Source organism: Arvicola amphibius, chromosome 6, assembly GCF_903992535.2.
Source record: "Arvicola amphibius chromosome 6, mArvAmp1.2, whole genome shotgun sequence".
NCBI classification, from domain to species: domain Eukaryota; kingdom Metazoa; phylum Chordata; class Mammalia; order Rodentia; family Cricetidae; genus Arvicola; species Arvicola amphibius.
Genome location: NC_052052.2, coordinates 157,777,385 through 157,793,275, shown reverse-complemented (window position 1 = coordinate 157,793,275; position 15,891 = coordinate 157,777,385). Strand labels below are relative to the sequence as shown.

The window sequence follows — 15,891 nt, the reverse complement described above, 5'->3', positions numbered from 1 at the left end:
GGCGCGCCCTGGAAGCGCCGGTTCTCGCCCTCCCGCGAGCTGGATGTGGGCAGCGGCGGCCGCAGAGACCTCGGGACCCACGCGCAATGTGGCAATGGAAGGGGCAGGGTCTGAGTCCCCGGCAGCGGCCACGGCCGCAGCACCCGCAGCGCCCGCCGTGTGAGCGGCAGCAGCGGGTCTGTCACCCGGAGCCGGAGTCCCCGGCGGCCAGCAGCGTCCTCGCGAGCCGAGCGCCCAGGCGCGCTCGGAGCCCGCGGCGGCGGCAACATGGCCTCGGCTGGTAACGCCGCCGGGGCCCTGGGCAGGCAGGCCGGCGGCGGGAGGCGCAGACGGACCGGGGGACCTCACCGCGCCGCTCCGGACCGGGACTATCTGCACCGGCCCAGCTACTGCGACGCCGCCTTCGCTCTGGAGCAGATTTCCAAGGTGCACGTCTGTTCCCTCCTCCCTCTCCACTCTTCCCTCTTCTTCCTCTTTGGGATCCCTGCCACACACGCACACAGACACCCTCCTGAAAAAGCAGAAGACAAGTGAAGGCTGAAAATTTCAAACCCTCCCTCCGGACTTCGGAGGAAAGGGCTGTCTGAGGTCCGCAGGGGGTGGAGGGGTGCGTGCGTGCGTGTGTGTGCGTGTGTGGTGTGTGCGCGCGCACACGCCCTCCCTGGTGTGCCTTTTCCGGAGCTTTGGAAACCGTCCTGAGTGGACCACCTCCAGGGCGGCTGCGGTGCAGCGCTGCCCCGGGCCCCAGCGCCCTTCACCCGAGCCCCTGCCCTCGGTTGCAGCCTTAAACCTCCGCGTTGCCACATTTCTTAACCTCTTCGAGGGGGAGGCGGAGTGGAGAGAGGCGGAGAGAGGCAGAGGGGAGGGAGCCAAAGTAAAGGTGGTTTCCTTTTTTGGCAGCCGGTTCTGCTTTCGTTGAGCTTGAAATCTCTGCTTCCTTAAAAATTATTCTCGGGAGAGGACGTCCCCTCTCTTCCAGGTTTTGGGCCGCCTCTTCTCCCAGCCTGCCGGAGAGAGGGGCAGTTGTAAACAAGTTGCCACCTTAAATCTTCGGTGCTGGTGTGCGGAACGACCGGGTTCATTGTGTTTACGAGGCTGGCTGAAATGTGTGGAATCCAGGGAAGGCGAGCACCTAGCCTGGGGCCGGCCGGGGCCCTGGCCAGCACCAGGGCTCCGCCGTCCCGAAAGCAGCCTGCGCCCAGCCCGGACCCCCGCCGGCGCCGGCTTGGGCCTCTTCCCCGTATACTCGGCTTTTTTTTTTTTTTTCCTTAAAAGATTTCACCAGGAGGTAGTGGGAGAGGAGGGAAAGATCCTTGTGGCCGCCCTCTTCAGAGCACAAATAGTGTAAGTTGCAGATGGCTGCCGCACTTCCTAACTGAGCCCCTGCGTCGTCTTCCAAGGCCGTAGCAAAGAGTGTGGAGCGAGCTCTGGCTGCCGGGCTCACCACGTGGACCCCCGCGTGCAGCCACGCCAGGCCGGGGGCCAGATGGGCCACGGTCGCTGTATATTGTCCCTAAGTGCGCTTGTGTTCTTCACCCACCTTCCGGCGTACCGGAGGAGGCCCACGGCTGGAGCAGGACTTGGGGCAAGGGAGGGGGTCGTGGCCTGGTGATTTAAGTGTTGGACTTGTCTGCCCTCCCTCTCCAGGTCCGGGATACTAGTGCCTGCCTGCAGTTGGCGGCTTCTCTGTTAGTCTCTCCCCAGCTCGCCAAGTCTTATTCAAGAATAATACACAGGCCACGCGTGGGGGCGCCCCGTGGTCCCTAGAGTGCAGTTCCCACGCTGCAGCCTCGCTCAGATTTACAACCTAGTCCCCCATACCCCCAGGGCTCCCTCTTACTAGTCCCAGTTTCAGCCCTGAGGGCAAGTCCCTGCGCCACGGCCGCCCACGCCCCCCACTGCTGGGGTGGGGGGTCCCCAGGCCGGTGTGCCGGGATAGCGACTCCCCGGCGTTCACTCCTCCCTTCTGCTTCGTCCCCAGGGGAAGGCTACTGGCCGGAAAGCGCCGCTGTGGCTGAGAGCGAAGTTTCAGAGACTCTTATTTAAACTGGGTTGTTACATTCAAAAGAACTGCGGCAAGTTTTTGGTTGTGGGCCTCCTCATATTTGGGGCCTTCGCTGTGGGATTAAAGGCAGCTAATCTCGAGACCAACGTGGAGGAGCTGTGGGTGGAAGGTAAGAGACTCGGCGCCGCTGGCGCGTCCTTCGTCTTCCTTCCCTTCCTTCCAGTGTTTGATAAAGATATTTGCCAGCCTGCACCTAGAGCCTCGCTGTGGCCAGTGGAGCCCCTGCCCGCACCAGGGGCGACTGTTTATTGTTTGCATGCCTGGACTGCAGCCAGGCCCTCCCGACAAAGGCCGCGCTGTAATCTACTCGGGGCGCTGCGCCTTGCTAGGTGTGGTGGGAGAGAGTGGCGGGGGCGCGAGGCCCCTGCGCGGGACGGACCACTCGGCAGGGCCGAGGGGGGGTCCCCAAGGTCCGCCACAGCCGCCCGCCTGGCTTTGACCAGGGTGCCAGCGGCCCGAGGAAGGCCTCTCGGATCTGGGCTCCTGGGCTCGGCTTTCTTCCCTCCCCCCCACCCACCCACCGCGTCTGCCCAGAAAGAAGAGGGGGTGGAGGGCAAGGCCACCCCTCTAGCTGCAGGGAGTGTGCGCGCCCCCGGGGCGAGCGGGGGGCGGGCGCCGCGCGGGCCTGCGGAGGCGGCCGCGTGTGTGGTCCTGTTTTTTGGACAGCTTTCAACTCTGGGGGGAAAAAAACATTTGTCTCAAGGTACAAAAAAAAAAGGGGGGGCGGCGTGGGGGAGTTAAAAAATAGTAAAGCCCAAACTGGAACGCGTGTTTGCAAAATAGATTAAAGTTTCCTCGCGGGTGGGGGCTTTTTAAATGGAATTATTCTGGGGGCAGGCTGCGTTTGGCAGGCGTGCAAGAAAGAAATGTGTGTGTGTGTGTTTTTTTTTTTTTTAAAGAATGCAGGTTTGATAGGAGGGGCCACGGGAGCTCCCCCTGCGGTTTGTGTGCCGGTCTTTTTTATCCACGTTCCTCGATTTGGGGGGTTGCGACCTGCTTTAGAAAAGGACTTCTAAATTGAAACTAGGTTCGCCGTTTTCCCCCACCCCACCACCATGGACGATTTCAGGCCCTTTGTGAATACAAGCTTTCTTTTCCCTTTTTTTCTTCTTTGGTCGTTTCTCAGTTATCTCTTTGAAAAGTATCAATCCCTTGTTTGAAAACATTTTAGCCTCCGGCAAACACTGCTTTGGGCATCTGAGTAGTTGGGCAGATGTTTCAACCCCAGATATCTGGTGCGTGTCTATTGTAAGCCACCCAGGATAAAATTTGGAAACCGGAGTTAATGAGCAATTCCTCAGGATGGTATTGGAAACTAACCTTCCAGAATATCCACCTTTCGGTGTTCTGCAAATAATGGAGTATTTAGTTGAAAAGTGACAAAATAATAGTTAAAAGTAAAAATAATCCAAATCGTCAAAAGCAGAACGCATTCCTGCCTCAGTAGCTTGGTTAATGACTACAAAGGTGTCCTTTGGATTGATTCCATTAGGTAATTTATGCCACTTTGCTTCCTTGTCATTGGTAGTTCAGGGACTAGTTTTATTGAGTACCCACTTAGTCCCTTAGCAACAAGTTTCCTGAGTTTCTATACTGTATACTGTTCTAAGCACTGTGTTGGGAGACACTGCCCAGAGATCTGTGCTTCAGACTTCTGGAATTCAATGTATTTTCACCAAGTTTAGGTTTACACTTGGACTGGTTCATGAACGTTTAATTAGGAGAAAAAAGGCCTTAGTGATGTCTTGAGGCAGACGGGAGTACTGGAGAGGCTAGCAAGAGGATGCTGTAGTAGGAAGAGGCCACTGTCGACAAGACCCCCGGAAAGGGAAGTTAAGGTCCTAGGTGCAGGAACTGACCAGCAGGGCTGTAGTGTAGAAATAGAGCTAGTGGTTCCACAGTTGACTTTTTCCACACCAATGACCATGCGCGATTTGGTTTTTAGTAGTTGGAGTAGTTGTTTCAAGAATGACATGAGATTTGTGAAGATGGACTGCAGGGTTCAGTGGGAAGATGGTCAGTAAGGGGGCAGGCACACCCTGGCCTACTTTGGGCATCTTGAACGCCCCCCTCCCTCCACACACACACAGACACTAGTATAGACCATACTGCGGCCCCATCATGCTAGGCAAACCCTCCACATCCCCAACTACAGGCTCAGGGGTCTTAGCTCCTTCTTGCATTGGCATTATAGTATGGCTCATTGGTTCCTGGGAACACTTAACACCTACGTTTTAAGCAACCACCATACTCCAGGTAGTATGTATTTCTTTTTATAAGTCTTGGAACTCAATAAAGTACCTATACATATATGTATATAATGTTCCTTATAACAGCTGTCCATTTATTCAAGTGACACCTTTTCCAATAATGACCATAAATGGTCATCTGCATTTCCATTCATATTCACTTTGCCTGGCGTTCATTGATTTCCGCTGTTTAGTCTGATTGACTTGGCCTCGTTCATTCATTTATTCATTCTTGCCTTCTACAAGAAGCAAGTTTCATAAATTAAGCTGGACAAGGGGAACCCAATGTCCCAGTAACCTGAGGTCTTGTTTATGCTGTATGGAGTTTAGTGTTCTCCTGTGGGTCTTGGCTTTGAGGAGTAAAATCCCGGTGGTTATGGGTGACAGTGGAGGTCGGAGAGTCACAGTGAGCAACAGGCCCAAGCTGAGGTTCATCTTTGCTTCAGTCTCTTCTTTATCACTGTCAGTGAAGCACGCTGTTGCTTGATGCTTCAGGTTCTGGGTGTGATTATAGGAGCCACCAGCTTGCTGTGCACACAGACAGACGAGGAGAGGTCTCACATGTCCTCAGTTAAGATCACAAGAGAGGAAAGACAGATTGTAAGAGAAAAGGAAAGCTGGGGGGACGGTTTAGAAAGTTTGCTGTTTCTCCTACCTTTGTGCTTGTGTGGGTGTCTTCACACAGGCTTGCCGTGTGCATTCTGTCTGCCAAAAGATTTTTACTATGACCAAAAAGTTAGGGAAATCTCCTCAACAGCCACATCTTTGCCTTAACTTCGTGGCATAACACCCTGAAGAAAAACGTAGCTTATTAAGATAGTCAATCCATTCACCACAAAGAGGAAGCCATTGTTTCCCTCCCTCCCTCCCTTCCCACAAGTGCACACCTTCTGTGCATGCATAAATGATGTTTTTGATTCTGTTAAGACGTTGGTTTAATGGTTGCCTTTCGAGAAACTTTCCATCATATGTGAGATGTTAACACACCTGGGTCTTAGGGTGTATTTTTTTTAAATTTCACAGATATCAACAAGAACTTACTTGTGAGTGGGCCAAAAAGGTTTGGTAAAGACCTTAGTGTAGTTGGGCACCTGCTATCACAGAAACATGGTGGCACATAAATACAAAACCACGAGTGGTTATTTCCAGTCAGATGCATTTGACCAGTGTGGGTTCTCTGTGCCTACTCTGCACCAGGCACTGCCAAGACACTCGAGAGAAAGAGTGATGACCATCTATAGGAGTCACTAGGTGGTTAATTGCCAAGTTGTTAGGGAAATCAGGGGAGACTTCCAGGATGGTCCCAGGCTTGGGAGGGTGGAGGTGAGGAACATTCTAGGCATAATGAAGAGAATGGGTGAAGACTCAAAAGTAATAATAATAATAATTTGTGGTGGCCTTCAGTGTTCACCTTCTAGTGACCATTGAGGGGGTGGATGAAGTAGGGGTTGGGCATCTGGTGGTTTGGAAGGTCCACAGAGGTGTGTGCCATGTAGAGTGGGTAGGGCCTGTGTGGGCTTTCCAAGATGCTGTTGTAGATCTGTGGTTCTTAGCTCTTGGTCCCCTCCCTGATGCTTCTCAGGGTGCTGACGGGAACTGTTTTTTGTTTTGATTTTGATTTTGAACTGTGCTCATTTCTCAATAGCATTTCTTTCCTTTGAGTTAACAGATCTGCTGTCCTAGCTCCTTAATATCTCTTTCCCCTCTGCGCACCCCCCCCCCAGCACTGTGTCAGAAGTTTGTTGTCAAGGTACTCCTGTGACAGAATCTTCATTTATCTCCCCGAGATAAAAGCTTAGCCAGCGCCTGGCCTCCTTTTCTGAAAAGGGCAACAACCTTGAAATGACTCCATATTGCCCTGGTGTTTGATTGTTAAGGGCTTTAAGGCCAGTATCGGGGAGGAAGATGAAAACTTTTTAAAAAGAGAAACAGGAGATTTTGCTTTTTAAAAAACATTCTTATTTGATGGGCTGTCTCGCTCTCAAGTCTGTACTGTGTGTTTTCTGTGGGCTCTGCACAGTTAGAGCCACCATCCTACTGTTGCTCAGCCTTGGCACTCTTGCTAGTGAATCTGGGTGATTCTCCACTGTGAGAGGCTGTGCACCCTAGAGGGTGTGCAGCAGAACCTGTGAATGCTACCCACTAAGTCCCAGCAACACTGTCCTAATCAAGTTGTCATACCCATTCTTTGTGAGATGCCCCAACTGAGAACCACAGAGTTGGATAAGTGGCTTGGTAGAAGACCTGTGCTTTGCAGGTTTAATTGGGTCTGCAAAGGCACCACTGTGGTCTGTGTGTGTGTGTGTGTACAGTTTGATGAACAAATTCACACAGGAGAGGTGCAAGCATGTTGTTGGTGTTCCCTTTGTACTTTGGGAAAAATGAATGACAAGTTAAAACCACCAATAAATACTTGCAAAAAAAACAGCAGGTGACTCAGATATTTCCCACGCTGGGCAGATGCTGAGCTCCGGACCCATCTCTAGGCTGCCCACCATTCTTGACCCACCAAGAAGTTCGTTCATAAGCCAGTTTGGGTCATGGACTGTTGCAGATGCATCCAGCGCCGCTTGGAGCTTCCAGGAGATGACAGCTTCCAGATGTATGAGCCGCCTGGTCTGTGTGTTTAGGTTATGCACCACAGCTGATGCCGAGATTAATGCTGGCTGGAGAGCTAGGGAGATTGGTCTGCTTTTCACAATACATGTTTATGTTTCATTTGGATTTCGCCTTCAGTGCTGACCTGCCTGTGACCCCTGGAGCCCTATCCACTTGGGGTGAGGTGGTACTTACTCCTGCTTGCTTAATTTCTCTTGTGGTGAGGTGGGTAGAGAGAGGGGTTTCTGGATGCAGAGAGGGGCTTCTGTGGCTACCTCCCACACAGTGAGTACCTGAGAGTGAACCCCTGAAGAGTGCTGTGTTTAGGGGGTGATGTGTCAGGGCCCTTGAATACAGTGTTTTACAGTGATGCTGAAGGAGACTAGATTTCATGGAATCCGTTTTGCACAAAAGTCTTTCATCTCTTGGCAACAGTATCTTGACACTTTGGGGTGGGGGAGTGAGGGAATTAGCCCTAAAAATTACTGTACCTCTACGATTCTCATATTCTACTGTTATTTCCAGTGCCTGCTACAGACTCCTGACAGGTGGCTCCCTTTCTCTTCCGTTCTTTCTCTGGTCACCCACTCCTGCCCTCCTCCCACCTACCCATTCACTCACTCCTAAATTGCTCGAGTTCATTTCCCCACAAGTGGGTCACTCTGCAAAGGTCTTTCTGATCGGTTAGGAAAGAATTGGTAGATGTGTGCTTTTGAACCAGTGGGGTGAGACAGTAGCTTCAGAGCCTTTATATACTTTGTGGGATGTAGTGGGGTCCATGGAGTACTCTGTTGGGTTCTGGCCAGCAGAAGAGTTGCTTTTTGCAGAATTACAAGGTAACTTTTAAGAACCATGGACATGTTCTTTCTATGTGTATAAAATGGCCAGAGTGTATGAAATAAATCTTAACACACACACACACACACACACCCTGCTTGTGGCCCATGATGTAGGGGAGAATTGAGTCCTGGAGCATCTCTGAGCTGCTGAGTGAGACACAAACTGTAACATTTCCACCCAGACACCTTACCTGCTTCAGCCTTTCCCTAAATGGAACCCCCACCAGAGCCTGTGGAAATACAGGGCTTTGCTAGAGATAGAAGTGGACTGATTTTCTTATCCAGTTGTTGGCTGACCCTGTAGCCTTAGATATTCCCCCTCATGAAATAGTTCATATAATACCCCAGAGTTCAGAGGTTCTGCTTGGGGAGGGGCAGTTCAGTGTGGACAGGAGGAAGACCCTTTTGGAGTCTTCTCAGTGGGGACAGTTTTTGCATGCACAGATACAACCAGGAGTGCCCCGGAAGTACAAGCCCTTCTGGCTTTTTCTTTGCTGCCAACCTCTGGATTTGGGCTTCTTGATAGGTTTCTCCCACAGCAGACTGTGGATCCTTTTGTATTAGACTGATACTCCCTTTATACTGCTTTGCATTAATTTTTTTCTGCATGTCAGCATTTAAGTAGATTTGGCAGGAAAAGTTCGCCTTCCTAGACAGTGAAGGGCCGCCATCGAGGCCTGAACGTTGGGAGGTGTCCAGAAAGTGGCGTCCCTTGTCTGTCGAGGGTGGCAGTCAGGGTGGTGGCGTTGGGATTTAACCGGAATTTAGAACATAGTTGGCAAAACTGTTGCCTTGTGTTAGGGAAACTTTCTTTGGTGGACAAAGACAAGGTTGTTAGAGATTTCATATGGGAAGGCGGGCCTTCCTTGTAATCCAGAAGCCCAGCTGTGAATTGGCCTGACTAGCTCACCTTACCTGTGGGTTCCATGGCACTTACTGTCAGTGGTGGTGACACTATAGTGAAGAAACAGGTGTCCATGCATGTCACGGTATACGCGTTATATCCCTCCTGTTGGGATAAATGGAAGGAAGCTTCTGCAGATGTGCTCAGTGGAGCAGCTATTGACCAGGCATGGACAGAAGACAGAAGGACCTGGAAACGGGCTTTCAGTCAGTGTGCTTAAGGGCGTCTGGCTACCAGCTCAGGGATCCTGCCCAAAAATGCCAGATGTATTACATAGTCAAGGATTGCAATGTAAACACTGCTCCGTGCCACAAGGCAGGGTGGTCCGTCTCCTATTTAAGAAGAACAGGAGACCCAGAGGAGCAGAGCAGGCCTTTGGCTGTCTGTCCACCCAGCACAGTCGTTCCGCTGGAGTTAGGGGCTGCACAATCAAGGTTTGGAAGCACAAAACCCAGATATATTAACACTTTGGAAGGCCGCAAGCAGCGTCCTGTGATAAAACGCCATAGAGAAGCAACTTGCCTTTCATAGAGGGTGTTAGATATGGGGCTCAGTAGTACAGCACTTGCTAGGGTGCCACAGACCCTGAGTTCTGGCCCCACTGCGGCCAAAACAAACAAACTAACTAACGAAAGTTGAATAGCATGGGGGGTTGGGATTGAGTAGGAAGAAAGCTACGTTCTTTGAGGAGCATCCTTAAGTTACTGTAAACAGTGTTCTTGCCATCTGCTCTTAGTTAAGTTGGAAGGTGAGGGGAACCTAGACCGAGATAGGCCAGCTCTCCTCGGGACCTCCTACAGTGTCAGAGAAAGCCTGCCATGTTGCTTCACCTTCTAGGTTTAAGCCCAAGATTTATCACAGGGCTGCTGCAGTGCCACCCCGGGAGGTGGCTCAAGATACCATATCAGATGCAGGGCTTTCCTGTTTGCTGTGCCTTCTAGAGGAAATCAGGATGCTGCTGCTGGCCAAGGGGGTGGGTAGCTAGGCTCCTCTGGCTGCTACACAACTCAGGTGTGTTTTTACAGTACTTCAAACAGCTAAGAATGGGAACCTAGAGAGACCACAGAATGTGTATTCAGCCTTCCTCAGAAGGACCAGACTCACAGTGAAGAATGCCGGGGGTGGGGGGCGGCGGGAAACATATTTTGTGAGTTAGGAGGAAATCGGATTTTGGCAATTGTTAAAATAAGTGGTCTAATATTTTCCTGATTTAAGAAAGCCATCCATAGCATGTTCCGAAGAAATGGTAATAGCAAAAACAGGAAATTTGAGATTACAGAAAATAGAGGCTTCTTGACTCCCTGCCTTTCCCTCCCCCACTGCTGCATCCTCCCCACCCCCACCTTTTCCTTCCCACAGGCCTCAGTTTCCTTTGCCCCTCTACTGGGAAACCAGAAACCTTTACAGAATAGTTAAACATCACGAAGGCCTCGCTTAGCCTAAGGAAAAAAATACCAAACCATTTTTTTTCCTAGCTGCCCAAGAGGTTATTTGTTTTTACCTGTTTCCCCTAAGGAAATTGTCATACTGTTATAATTAGTTTAAAATATGTCAAGAATCACGCGTCATTTTAATCTACATGTGGTCCAGAAAAGCACATCTAACACCTGGCTTGGTTGCAACCAGTGCTTGCAATTTGAGAGACTCTGGATTAGGTCTAAATATCTGTTAGCTGCTCTCTCTAGAGATTTGGGGGATAGGATGACCCCCTTTTTTTCTTCTTCTTTTTTTTTCTTAAAATAGGCTACAGTTTCACATGGGCTCCCCAAAGAAATCTCTCCCCTTTTTTGTTTCCCACACCAATTGATTTATCATTTTGCTTGCAAGCAGATCCAGAATGTTAGGGCAAGAACACACTCACTTTTCTCTCGTAACTTTTTTGTTGCGGACCGAAACCAGTTGACTTGAATAAATTTTTCTGAGGCCTGAATGTAGCCAGCAACGTGGAAAAATCTTGCCATTCAGTGCCGTCTGAATGTACATTTCAGCCACACAGTAAGCTGCATTGGTAAGCACTGGACTGCTAAATACAACCATTTTTCGCAGCAGCGAGTTAGACAGGTGATTAGCATAATTAGCACGGCGCAGCTATACATATGGTAATGTTGAGTGTGTAAGTGCCAGCTGCGGAGTAAAATTTATGTCAGGGGTCGGCAGGGCTGTGCGAAAGTATTGTGTCCCAGCTGCAGGTCAGGGCCGCCAAAGCTTACCTCCTTTTCTCTCGGTGGTGAATACGCCAAACAGAAGAGAAAGACAGAAATATAACAGGTACTGCTTTGACGGAACAGCCCAGTTCTGTGCAAGAGGAACCGTTCAGTAACGTTGCATACACACATCCATGCTTGTGCACACTTGCAGAAGTCCCATTACTTTCTCTACAAGTGATCCTTCCTTCAAGCAGGTCTTCATGAGTGGGTATGGATGGGGGGTAGGTGGGAAAATGAACCTGAGGGTTTCCAGTAAGGGAAAGGGGAATTCCAGGCACTGAGCTATAAAAGAGCTTGGAAGTTGTGGTTTCGTCAGCCCTGCTTGCCTCTCCTCCCCACATTGTTTTCCTTCACATTAAGTGTGGGGAGAATTCCTGACTGGGTAGGACGCTGTTTTCCTCTTCAGGGAAAAGGGACTATTGGGCATGTGAGTTCTGACCAAAGGGGCAAGGTCTCATTGGTGGGACTCTGCCTAAAGTACTGGTCTTGAAGTTAGGGAAAGTGTGTGTGTGTGTGTGTGTGTGTGTGTGTGTGTGAGAGAGAGAGAGAGAGAGAGAGAGAGAGAGGGAGAGAGAGAGACCCCACTGTGGGCTGCAACATTTCCTATGTCTGTAATCACTGTCAGACTCAACTAAATTCTTTACAGATAAAATAGAAAAAAAAAAAAATCAAGTAGGGTCCTTGCTTGAAAGAGCAGCCCTGAATGGCTCCCTCTTTGAAACGCCTGTTCGGGATGCAGTGAGGTTTTGTACATTTTCCACCCGGAGCGTTCTCCTCTGTTCTTCCCTCCCCCACTTTTTTGGTTGGTGGCTGAAAGACGTGGTGGTGTTGACAGAATATAGTTCACACACCACGCTGACCCGGTGATGAGACTTCCTCCTGGCACCAGGGGGTCCTTATGTACCGTCCCCTAATCCAGCTAATCCTGATGGCAACAAAATCATGAAAGTGGCCCCCGGTGCTGCATGTCTCCTTGCACAGATGTACAGGCAAGGCCAGTGTGGCATTTCCCAGAGTCCAGGGAGCCTGCCTGCAAAGGTGGGGACTGCGCTTTCTCTCCTGCATGCCTGCGCAAGGAGAAGAGGCTGGATACAAACTTTCAGAAGTCGAGGGAAAACAAAAATGAAGTCAGTTTCACTAAGATGGGAATTGGGCTTGGTGTCATGCCACAGCCATACCCAGCAAAGGCTTGTGTTTGGGTGCTTTCTATTTCTCTTTTGTTGAAACCAAGTCTCATGTAGCTGAGGATGGCTTTGAACTTCTGACTCACAAGAATCACCGGGCTCAGCTCTGTATGTGCTAGGCAAACATGTTACCGACGGAGTGATCCTAACCCCCTTCTATTACTTGCTTATTTATTTTGGTGTTTTGAGATGGTCTTACTATGTGGTCCTGACTGGCCTGGAACTTTCTCTGTAGACCAGGCTAACCATATACTCACAAAGATCTGCCTTTCTCTGCCTCCCAAGTGCTGGGATTAAAGGCATGCACCACTATGCCAGGCAGCCCTTTCTATTTTTTTAAATTAAGAACTCAGGCCTTAACTAGATGCAATTACTTGTGCTGGTTTCCGGTTCCACCTCCTGGAGGTGCTCACTTTCTGCTCACTTTTCTACAGATAAACAGACTTGACTTGTAGTTCATTCTGGTGCCGTGGTGTTCTTGTTGAGCTTGGGGAACTTCCCAGCCCGGCAAGCACACAGTGAGGGACAGAGATGTGTCTGGCTGGGACCTTTAGGCAGTTTGGTTTGAGTGAGAGCACGCACACCATTCCCTTGTGACTGAGGAAGAAGGGGCCACCAGCAGATGCCAGGTTGTCTTGGGAGCTGCTGCAGGCAGCTGGCCTGGTGGCCGAGTGCTGGGCTGACGAGATTGCATCCGACAGGTTGAGTGGGTTGGTCTCAGGGAAGACTGGCTGGTAACAGATGGCACTGGTAGCTACTGGTCTGTGGAGTGGGGGTGGGCGGGGCACGGATGCCTGCCCAGTGCTCTGGTGGGTGTCTGCCCACTCACTCACCTGCGTCAGCCCTCTGAGGTGTGGCCTTCTGGTGGGGGAGTGTGTGGATGTGTTTTGCTCTCTACAGGTTTTTGTGTGGTCGTCCTTTCAGGAGGGACCCGTGTGCTTTGAGCTGTTTCCAGCTTTTTCCCATGATAGGCACTTCATACTCTCCTGATGAGAACGGAGTGGGGGGGGGAGGCCCAGACCTTTGAGCAGCACCCCCTCCCCCACAAGGGGTGGGTGGGCACAGAGACCAAACCTCACCCTGAGTTCTCAGCCAGCTCACTACCTACATCACTACCCCTTTCCCCCGCCCCTCTCACTTTAGAAATGAACCAGTGCCATTGATTTTAGAATCCTTCATTTTAGCCGTGTGTATATTTTGGCTCTCCTGGTAACTAGTCGCATCACTGAAAGAAGGACCTGAAGCAACTAGAGGGTGAAAATTTCTCTTTGAGGCTGCTCGATAATTCCCAGGGTTAATCAAATGTGAATGTGCACAGACCCCATTTTTCCTAATTGGACTCTGAGTGGGTGCTTTTCAGGCTGAAAGGGTCATTTGTTTTGACTGACTGACTTTTTGGGGCTTTGGGGGGAATTAATATCTTGGACAGATGACTGCCTGTTCCCAGATCTCTGTGCTGAGGCCGTTCATTCATTCGTTTGTGAAACATGTTCTGAGTGTGCAACATGCTCTGAGTGTGCACCACGGTCCCGGTTTGCCTGTTGCTCGCTCACGGGGGGTGGGGGGATACACACCACCTTGCTGTCGACCTTCAGATCTTCTTTCCGTAGTGCACAAGAAACTTTTATTGTGAGTGCTGGAGACATTTTATTCAGGTTGCAGGAAAGACAGTGGCTGTCCAGCAGGGGACATGGTGGGGAAGAAACTCTGGTCTACAGTAGATTGGAATGGTGCCCATCCAGAGGGTATGGCTTGGTTGAATGCCCCGCCCCAGGCTTCCCTTTGGAAAGCTATGCTGGATGGTTTGAGGAGACACAGCCCGACTGAGAGATTCTTTGCAGAAGCAACGTTTGTAAATGCTGGTGTCAGCTTTATATGTGTAGAGGATGACATACAAAATTAGAATGAAAGAAGGGTCAGGATCAAAAGGAAAATGAGGCCGTGGTCCATGGGGTCCTATTACAGAGTACAGCCTCCTTAGTGATAAAAAACAGTGAATGCAACAGATTTGTCCAGTAAGTAAGGGGGAAGTTATTCGTCTACATCCTCAAAGCTCAAACTGTGAGTGTGATGTGCTCTGGGATACACAGCTTGGTGCTCCCAGCCACCTGTGAGGTGTAGGGAAGCTGGCAGGGTAGTTGGATTAGTATAGCCCCATTATGGCCTGGTCAACTGCTCTCGTGCTCAGAGCCTGTATGACACAGCTGGCCCGGGTCAATGGAATTACTCAAAGTTTCTCTAAGCAAACGGTGATTTTTTTTTTTTTTTTTTTTTTTTTAGCTCTGCAGATGGACATTGTCACACAAATGCCTAAGATTGTTTTGGGTCTTGGGGTCCTGAGTCTCTTTCCGAGAGGCCAGTGGTTATTTTATTGTTAGAGATAATACATTTAGGGATGAGACGGATTAAAAGATCACAGTAAGGTGTAGTAATTGAGCCTGTTTCTTTGTTAACTAGCTAGGATCTCACATAGTCCAGGCTGGTCCTCCCTTAAAGACACTCTGTAGCAAAGAATGACCTTGGGCTTCTGATGCTCCTGCCTCTGCACAGGGAGGGCTAGGATCACAGGACTGCACACTACCTGGTCTTCGGTGCTTGGTGATTGAACCCGGGATTTCTTTCCTCCTGGGGAAGCATTCTGCCAACAGAGCCACACCCTCAGCTGTGGAACTTACATTATTTTTACTTTATTATTTTTAATTATGTGTTTGTGGGTGTGGTCTGCATGTGGGCATATAAATGTGGTACCCAAAAGGCCAGAGGCATTAGAGACCCTAGAGCTGAAGTTGAAGGCAGTTGTGAGTCACCCAGAAAGGGTGTGGAGAACTGAACTCAGGTCCTCTAAAAGACCAATCAGTGCTCCTAACTTCTGAGTCTCCCTCGTTACTCAGCAATCATGGCTGTCACAATGGTTCACTGACCCTATAGCTAGCTAAGGAGTGCTGAATTTTATGGCTCATTTTCCTTGGGTACTTTCACATAGGTGAAATTTGGTTATTTATATAAAAACTATGCAGAGGAACTTTGACCTTGAAGGTGGGAAAGAGACAAGGGCTTTAATATATATATATAATATGTGTTAACTTTCTTAGCTCATTCATTCTTTCATTCATTCTTGACATTGAACCGAGGGCCTCCTGCATGTCAGCTGAACCTTCTTTCTTTCACTAAACTACATCCTAAACCCAAACAAGTTCATTTTAAATTACAGAACTTGGGTACTTGCTGTAGGTAGCCAGTGGGGTCTCACACCCCAAGCCCTTGTGCCTTTCAGATCTTTTAAAGTCAAAGGTTATAGACCAGCTCTGATCTGCAGCACTGTAATCATCAAACGTGGGTTTTGTGGGACTTCAGAGCAACAGGAAGGCAGCCAGGTAATGAATGAGCAGCTTCAGGCTTTCCTTCTGCCTTGGTTCACCAGGGGCGTTTGCCAAGATAGCTAGCAAGTGTCAGGCGAGCCTGTAAAACAGCTCTGTCCCGAGAGGCTTCTGTTTCTTAGCTTGCTCACAGCACCTAGGGTGAGTGCTGCTGCAGCTTGGGGTGCTGGGTCTGCCTCAGGAGCTGAATCTCCTGGAGCAAGCCAATGAATGACATCATCATCTCACCAGGTCCCAGCCACCCTCCTCTTGCAGAAATCAGGCTTCATCATGATGTCTCCAGCTCACCTTAGTTGTCTTCATGACACTTGGTTTTCTTGGCATCGCCTGTTCATGTCACTGGCCCTGTAGCCCTCCTGGAGCAGAGCATTAGACAGGAGTGCCTGGTCCTGCCCACCAAGTGCTCCTACTCCTTAGTACATACCACCTGCCACACACCCTGTGCACCCAGAGGGAGGTAGATCCTGG

At 50.0% G+C, this 15,891-nt stretch overlaps 1 protein-coding gene across 1 annotated transcript in view; it reads left to right on the top strand.

Annotated features, from left to right (window-relative positions):
- The first annotated feature begins 267 nt into the window (after positions 1-267).
- Positions 268-15,891, top strand: part of Ptch1 (patched 1) — a 57,882-nt gene continuing 42,258 nt past the window's right edge. The window contains 2 exon segments of the mRNA XM_038334911.1: positions 268-426; positions 1,982-2,174. Coding sequence (XP_038190839.1) covers positions 268-426; positions 1,982-2,174 — 352 coding nt within the window.